The sequence below is a fragment of the Morone saxatilis genome, unplaced genomic scaffold, assembly GCF_004916995.1.
Source record: "Morone saxatilis isolate NCDOM2014 unplaced genomic scaffold, NCSU_SB_2.0 Contig19, whole genome shotgun sequence".
Lineage (NCBI taxonomy): Eukaryota > Metazoa > Chordata > Actinopteri > Moronidae > Morone > Morone saxatilis.
This window is the reverse complement of record NW_023339751.1, coordinates 13,499,758-13,508,796: the sequence shown is the minus strand read 5'-3', so window position 1 is coordinate 13,508,796 and position 9,039 is coordinate 13,499,758. Positions and strand designations below refer to the sequence as shown.

Sequence of the window (9,039 nt, the reverse complement as noted above, 5' to 3'; positions counted from 1 at the left end):
TTTTTTTTTTATCACATAACCTTTGTTTAATCTAAAAATAAATGTATCCATTGTTAAATTAAAAGTACAGGCTGAGCTGAGCAGTGAAGCATTTTTATTTACCAATTTGTTTTAGGGTTAGAACTAGTTTTTATTATAATTATTCACTGATATGTAAAATGTCAGAAAATAGTTGAGAGGGTTCATGTTACTGCCCTAAAGATCAAGGTGACATCTTTAAATTATTTTCTTTAATGTCTGGCCAATACTCCAAGCCCCCTCAAAATTCAGTTTGCTATCATGTAAGACAAAGAAAAAAGCAGCAAATCTTCACATCTGAGAAGCTGGAACTAGGAAATGTTTTGTAATTATCCTAGAAAAAATAAATAAAAGGATTAATTGATTATCAGGATAGTTGTAGGTTGCAATTAATTGATTAACATTTTAGCTCTAGTTTGTTTTTTGTTGCTTTATTGGGGGTCTACACTGCATCTAAATGAGTGTTAGAAGTTTAGAGTACATTTTGAATTTCCTTTTCTGAAGTCTTGTTGATAACCATAAGACCTACTAATTAATACAAATATTTTTAGACTTGAAATGTCAATATTGCAGAGGAAATCCTGCATCAGAAAGTGCCAAGTCTGTTGATATACTAAAGCTGCAGCGATTAGAGAATAACTACTGTTTTGAAAATGAGCTATTTGCTTGAGTCATTTTTGTAATTCTTTGTTAACAGCTTCTTAAATTTGAGAAAATGCTACTTTATTTAATATCTTTGTAAAATAAATATCTTTGGTTTTTGGACTGATGGTCGGACAAAACAACATTTGGACATTTTTCTGACATTTCTTAGACTAAACAAATAGTTAATTCATTGAGAAAATAATCAGCAGAAAAATGTATAATGAAAATAATCATTAGCTGCAGCTCTTTATATAATGAAAGAAGAGTGAGAAATATTGTGTTTGTACCCTTTCGACACTTTTCAGATCAAGGTTCCAGGAAGGAAAGGTTTCCTTAGTTGAAACCCTTACAATCAATGTGACCTTTATTTATTATAACCCCCATCTCTCAAAAACTCACATATAACATAGTCAATCATCTCTCCTTCCCTCAAAGTAAAAATAAAAAAGGAACTGCTGTCTGGTTATTGCCAGTATCCATCTCAGTCGTCAGAAAAGCTGCACGTTTTTGCTGTTGTTAAGGGCTGGAAACCAGAATCCCATCGGAGTTGCACCCTAAGGAACAAATTTAATGCTAGAAAAACATCCCGACCATCAACCAAAAATGACGGATTGAAAATAATGTCGAGCTATCTTGGGAATCCCCCACCAGACAAGGGAACAGACTGCATTGTTTTTCTCATTTATGTGATATATAGAACAGAAAGAGGGGAAAAAATGGGCGATTTATTGGTTAGATAGGCGTATTCTTTTCCATGCACAAAAGAAATATTGGATAGTAATGTGGGGATCAAGTCACATCATGACATTGTTTGGAGGCTAGGTGTTCAAATATGTAAGTCATCATCCGTTGGTGGCCCGCTAGGTTTTCAATAGATCATTCAATGCAAATATGTGTGGGAAATTGTCAAAGTTGCCACATGAATATATCAATGAACGGAGTGTAATTTGTGCTTCCTTAGCAGGGCAGCGAGATGAAGAAGCAGAGGGAGAGCCAGTGCACTCAGAAGACCATCTCATTGCTGAGCCCCCTGGGGACGATCCAAGTCAGTGGATGTGAGAATGGTGTGCACACCATCCAGATCCTAATGGATGTCGCACCTGCTGAAAGGTACTGTACAACAGCCGGGATGGTGACGTGATAAACAAAGGTGTGAAATTTACAGGCAGACAGAATCCACTCCTGTGATGGAGTGCCACCATTCCTCATTGGAAGCAGGGCATTTTTGTAGATCCCACAAGAAATATCCTGGAGAAAGTTGGGCAAATATGAGCAGGCACTAGAAATATGAGGGGCACTAGAATACAGTTGGGCTTGAAATTAGATTTCTGATGGCATGTGGTTGTGATTCTTCCTGCAGTATATTTGAAATTTCAGAAAAATAACTTGTTTATTACCCACAGGGGAGTTGATTAGAGCTGATGTCTGTAGGGTCAGCAAAGGCCATGGGGAGCATGGACTGCTCGCTCCTGTTTATTTATGTTTCCTCCAAGTTGTATGCAGTAGTTCCGAGTGTCAACCGACACTCAGAAATGTAATATGTGATTGCATTTCGTGCCCTGCCCATCCCTCAAAATTGTTAGAATGCTGACAGTCTTACTGAAGCGACTGAAACTGATTAAACTCAGCGTTAATAAGTACTTATTCCTTATTTTTACAGGTCCACATCCTACATCTCAGATTAGTTTTGATTAGATTGAAATTAAATATCCATGTATTGCGGATTCACATTTGATCAACTTGAATGGTTTGGGAAATTAAACCATTTTCAAATGCACCCGGATAGGAAGCTATCCTTTTGAAAATGTATGTTCAAATTCTAATTTATGGAAACCCATTAATGACCTTGTATATTATACCTCAACATGTGTTTCCTTCCCGACTGTCTGCTATTTCCTAAAATTCATCAAGCAGTAAAAACATTCCACTTGTTGTTAATGAGTTGAAGTGAGAAAATTAATAATATGGAATTTTGATTATGGAAGATGTCCTGTAACCATGCGCAAGCACCTTTCTGCGTCTCCTTGTGAACAGGGTTTAATTTGTGTGTTCAGGTTCAGTAGGAATATGCAAATGAATTTAATGATTCGCATCACTAGATCATTTCTCAGTTTAATATCATTTGCTACGTCGGTCATAAGTGAAACTTCGATCACATCGCAGTCTGTATGTTCTCAAAGGTGTGAGCAAGAAATCATTAAAGAAAATGTTTAGATTTTATCACGACCAGTTGAATACGGTGTTATTGTCATAGGACAGGGGAACTAGAGCCACCTCAGATATATGGAGTAACACAATGTAAACAGGCATTAAGGGAGGCGAGATAAAGTGACAAAATATGGGCTTATCTTTGCAACCGGCTTTACATGTAGATCTCACAAAAGCCTGCCTGTAGCAGTAATAGTTCAAATCATCCATTTCCACTGATTTATTTATGACATACTAAACAAGGCTCTTTCCAGCTTTGGATGTGGTGTGGCACAGGCTTAGGAAGTCAGTGTGATAAATGATCTCTAAGAGCATATTTTGGATAAGGGAAATAGATGACGTCCATGCATAACATAAAGGGAGACCTACAGTAGATATTTTTGAGAAAGTCAAAGCTTTGAAGGCTTATATGACTGTGTGTGCTTTCTATGTTTTTTTTTAGAATTCACTATTGGTTGGTGTTGAACAGCCGGAGCAGCAACACAAGCATTCGTGGCATTGATAGATAGTTATTGATAAATGCCATTATAGCTACATAAACGCCCTTGAAGTATTGCTTACACACCATGACCGTCAGCTCTTTCTAATAGAAACGTCTCAAGCCCCTTTTGCTTCCTAACTGATCTTAGGAACATTTCCTAAAATCAACCTCCTCTGCCAGTCTAACGACAGCCCTGAAGGCACCATCAGATGAACAAATTCATTACATCTCAACAACCCCTGTTGGGGCCCTACGCACCAGCCTCCCTGTTAACCAGCTTTTCCCCCCTTTAGTTTTTAGCATGGCCTCAGCGTTCACAGAAAAATGATACGCATTTTGTTTACAGGAGATTACTATTATCTGAAATATGATGCTTCTTGCCTCTTTCACACAGAGCACAGACACATAATACAGAGGAAATCATAGAGTACTTTTTTATTAGGGTGAAAAATGAAAAAAGGGCTGGACTCCTGCCCCGAGACATTTTGTGAGCATATTATTTTACAATGCTTTGATCAATTTGTCTGTCAAGCTGGCTGAGATGTGGGGGAGCAGGAAAAAAGCAATTTAGCTTGTGAGGTCCTCAATAGAAATGTACTACAGGAGCCTGTGTATGACATGTTGCATTAGAACCTGAGTAGCCTTTATTGCCTGATAATGTCGCAAGGCAATGCTGATATCAATCACCCTTTAACAGCCAGTATGATGTGTTTTTATGAAAAGAAAAAAAAAATAATGCATGAAGCATTTCTTGGAAAATAATTGATTTAATTCCGAGCTGAGGGATTTCTACTTTTAACAACATAAAAATATTGTGTTGGAAAAAACAGGCACAAAATATGCTAGAAGCTAAAAATGGTTAAGAACAAGCTCTTTGCATATGCTCCTATAGAAAATTGTAATTAATTTTACACGGATAAACATTCTGTCTCATTTGCATATAGATATAAACAATATATTTGTGCATCTGAATTCCCAGCACACTTGGGTCACGTGATCTGCCTAAAATCCTAAGTGGCTAAAACCCAAAATTATCATTATATTTCCCAGGCCATAAATCCGCCTTTTTTCTCTGACACAAAGCCTTATAAATCTGTGTCTGATTTTTCACATTGCACATTGTTTTTAGTTAATGATTTTCATCTGTTTGTTGTTGCTGTGATAGTGGGGAAATGTACCATATGCTCCGGCAAAAGACAAATGATTAGCAAATGAAATTCTGGACAGCTGTCTGACTGAAAGCGTTTGGTTGATAGCATTCTGCTACCATAATTAGCTTAAGCTTTGGGTTAATTAACTTTCTACCTGGATATGCATAATAATAGCATTCTGCAGAAAGCCAAGGAGCTTCCAGTATATCAGCAGCAAAGGCTGGCTTTTTATTTTGTATTTCGGCAGCATATTTCAATTTCAAGAGGCGATTTAGCTCGGGAGCATCGTCAAATATTGTAGATTTTACTCCCCAAGCCAGATAATTCTGAAACAATAGGGGTGTATTATGTGGCAGAAATGCCATTTCTGAATGTAATTAAAGCGGATGAAAGCAATCACCAATTTTTAAACGCTTTTGTCTAGCATGAGGCCTACTTGTAAAAAAAATACCCATCAAGAGGAGAAAAGAGGCAAGAGAACCCCCAAGTCCTTATATAAGAGGCCTTTGAGACTGAAGTGAAGTACAACAGTAATTAGTCTTTTGTATGAATTTGCCGGCCATGGTCATGATTAGTTAAGCATATGAGAGGACTGCAGGACTGCATTGGTCTTAAGGAGGAGGGTGTTAAAGTCTATTTATCACCAGTTATCCTCACAGCTTTCCATTATCACTGACAACACTAGATGAGGCCTGAGAACAGCCTAATTGTTCTGAGGTGGAGTGTTTTTGTGTCAAACCCGTCACCCCAGTCACATTGGCATTCATAAGCAGCCAGACATTTTCCATCTATCTAGCCCTAATACCCAAGCTGTCACAACAGCTTTTACACACTACCAACGCTAGTGTGAAATATCTGAGGTGATGCATTTATCGTTTTTCTCACACTCATGTAGTGTTGTGAATCAATGTCCTGGTTCACACTGAATAGCAGTATGGTAAATGTGTTCCCTGTTTGGGGGCCTGTTTACACGATGTGCTCACACACCGGGAACCATATCAACAACTTGCTTTTTTCCTATAATAACTGTAATTTCTCTCTCTTCCTCTCCATCTCCCTTTCTTTGTCTTTCCCAGTCTGCGTCCTTTATATTTACGCTAACACGTAATTTTAATCAATTAGAATAATTTTTTTGCTTGGTATATAGACACAATTGTGTGCTAAATAAACTGCTTACATTTGTATTTAAAATGCTTTGTCATACAAACAGTGATCTGCTGAGATATTGAATTAAATCATCAATAAAGCAGGGGTGGGAGACTTTTTGACGTAGTCCCTTTAGAAATGGTATGAATAATTCATTGTGTAATGATATTCAGATGATTTTTGTTCTATTTTTTACTGCGGCCTTAGAATATTGTTTTGCATGTTGTGAAGTGTAGTACTCAGCTGCGTATTCATTAAGGTGCTGCTCCCACTGGCCCTTGGACCCATCTGTGCTCTATGTTTATGTCTCCATCTCTCGGGACCGTCCCAATCAGGCTGCATGTGCCATTTCCTGTGTAAACCAACACCTGTGCAACACACTACCTGTAAACCGCCCCACACAGACGAGACACTGACATTCACTCAGATGAAAATCTGCAAATGTTGTGGTTTCTAAAGCAGAACCTCCAGGGTGAGGACAGGAGCGGAGCGAGAGTTACCCTTCACTGTAGAGATGCAGCTAAAAGCAGCTCCTGCAGTTTTCCTTTTTTTTTTCCTGTGTTTTTCCCCTGCTGTCGACCGGGAAGTTTTTCCGGCACGAGGGCTGTGCTAGTTTGTTTTAGAACTTGATTGGATTCTATATCTGCAACATGCAGAAGTGTACAGTGTGTGACATACTAAGGCAATATGCAGAGAGATGATTCCGCTCTGACATCTTGGAGAGGAGTACGAGTCAATTATGCCCAAGTGTTGTTCTTGCTTATCTTCCTGCGGCACCAAACAAGGATTTAGTCAAGGATTTAGGGGTGAGGGGGCGGTGGTGGGGATCATGGTAAGCGGTTCACAACAAAACACTCAAAACTCCTGGGAGCGGGCACTGATTTAAAAATAAATTACAGAAGACGAAGCGCTAACACTCAAGGGCCCTCAGCAGTGCTGGCGTACACAGGTGAAGATTAGCCTCCTCGCTAATCAGAGGAACAAGGCAGTAATTTGCTCTGAACACAGACAGTAATTAGGACTTGGTGACACTGGATTCCCATAATGCCTTTGAGCTTGACGTGGTCAAATTTTGACAGAGGCTATCCATGCAGGGTCACTGTCCCCCCCAGTCTCTCGGCCCTCTTCAGTTGAGGCTCTAAAAGGTCCCTGCAGTTACAGGGGATCCCTAATGTACTTTATGCCTCCCTCACTGGCTCCTTACCATTCGGGTAATTGGAATCTCTTACTGTGGCACTTGAGAATAGAGGCTAAAAACACTATTTGAAACTGCTCAGTAGTCTGTTGTAGATAAACATTGCTGCGTCGGGGTGTGGATACACTACATAATGGAGTAAGAGTTAAGGCTCTGGTAATACATGCCTTCACTGACTCCTGTGGCTAGCCAGTTGGGAGAAGACCTAATTGTTGTGTGCTTTGTTGCCTACTCTGCAGTATTTTACCACCACCTTTATGTATTGGATTGAGTGTTGCGGCCTCTTTGGTGGACATTCGCTAATAAGAGTTGTTGGATATCTAGAGAGCAGTTTATCCGGCCGAGTTGTTTTTATTTTGAAACAGCGGAGCACAAAACGTATCCCCCGGAACAGAATAGGAAGCATTCCTTACAGCTTACCACTCCGAAAGCTCTCGACTTTAGTGCTGCAGTAGCTAGATAGGCATCTGAATGATCTTCAAATGGTTGAACGAGCTGCATTGAGCAAGTGGCTTACAATTGTATCACAGCCTTTGGCTCAGAGACCATCAGGATCTTGACATTCATAGAGACATGCTGTATTTTTTTCCCTTTTTAGACAGTCATTTTAGGCTTTTTTCATGCTCTCTTGAGTCTTTGACGTCTCTGAGTTAAGTATCTGAAGCTATAAGGCTGAGGAAAATATTGGACTGCTCTTGGCCTTTTCTATTTCATCCTCTGACCCGCCATGTTACCCATGATCGGTGAAGGAGAACTCTGGCAGGCTGTGTCAAAAGTGACAGCCGATCGAGTCAGGATGAGCGCCATCACGCTTCACAGGATGGAGGCATGAGTTCTGAGTTTTTCCCCTTTTTGTGCAATATACCATTACACCCTTCGCCAGATTCCTTTCAATTAGATCCTGTGGTTAACCTGTTTCATTCTTACGTCTGCAGCTGATAGAAAAAGTCTTACTTGAAGTCTTGTGCAACTAGAGATACGGAATATGCCAAAGGAAATTGACAAATTTAATGTCAGCTTTTTTTTCTCTCTTTTTTTTCCTTTGTCTTTTTTGATTGGTTCTTCCAGGATGAATGAAATAACCTCCAACATTATATAAATGCTCAATTCATTCTTTATATTAGAGTTGGAAAATAGGTAGAACTCCAAATGACTCCCACTTTACGCAGCAATGATTTATGGTAATTGGAAATTGATTGTGACAGGAGCACAATATTAGAAATTTTCTCAAATCACAATCTTCTATCAAGGGAAATATTCTTTTTAGTGCAGCAGATCCTGGCTAGTTTGGAATTAGTTTCTTATTTCCTTACCTGTGATGAAATAGTAAACGCCTGAAGAACGTTGAAAAAAAAAAATAGGATTTTAACTTGTCAAAAGATAAATGACAATATTGCTTTAACCAAATTTGAATTGTTTATTCAAACTCAAACACCCTTGTTTAACACATTTATTGAAATACTGTTTATAATCACTACTAATTATAATTCTTCTTTTTATACAGGGGATGGCAGTTACTTTAAGACAATATAAAGATTGCGCCTCCTTTGAGAGTTTCTTTGTAATTAGTCCAACATTTATTACACATCTCTAATCTCTCATTTGAAGGGCAGAGTATCTAATGTGCCAGTCTGGGCTCTGCAAAGATCATATGATGCTGCTTGATTTGTGATTCATTGAAGCGACTGGAAATGTTGCCAGCGCAGCTACATCTCCACTGCCCACATGCTCTTTAAAAACAATCCCCTATTGCACCTAGAGGTGACAGACTTCAGCTCGACTGATGTTGTTCTACTTTTATTTATTTATTTTGGTGTTGTTTACCGGCCATAACATGTACTGCATTGCATTAACTTTTACTACTGTCAATGTTGTATCACTCAAAACACCTTTAAAGCCGGCGCATCCATAACGGAGGGCTGAGGGGAGAGGAAAATTAGCCACGGTGACAAGTCTGAAGTGTGAGCTGGAGGTCAAAGGTGCCAAGCCTTAAGCAAAGGTGCTCTAGCCTTTGTCCAGTAGATTGTAAGGGCCTGCGGGTCCAACAGGAACATTTCCACACACAATATCCCCGAGCTGTCAGTGTGCAGTGGCTGGAACATCCTCTCAGAGAGAAAGAGGGGCTGTGGAGGGGTAGAGGAGGAGGAGGTGGTGGTGGGAGGAGGCGCGTTGGGGGTAGAGGGGAAGGGTTGGGG

The 9,039-nt window shown here is 39.5% G+C and overlaps 1 protein-coding gene across 4 annotated transcripts in view; it reads left to right on the top strand.

Annotated features, from left to right (window-relative positions):
* mgmt (O-6-methylguanine-DNA methyltransferase) overlaps positions 1 to 9,039 on the top strand; it is a 20,140-nt gene that overhangs the window by 995 nt on the left and 10,106 nt on the right. For 3 of the 4 annotated variants that reach the window (XM_035663600.1, XM_035663603.1, XM_035663602.1), the window contains exon 2: positions 1,625 to 1,773. In XM_035663600.1, the coding sequence (XP_035519493.1) occupies positions 1,625 to 1,773 (149 nt within the window). The remainder of the gene's footprint in view (positions 1 to 1,624; positions 1,774 to 9,039) is intronic. The other variant, XM_035663601.1, reaches the window with a different exon arrangement.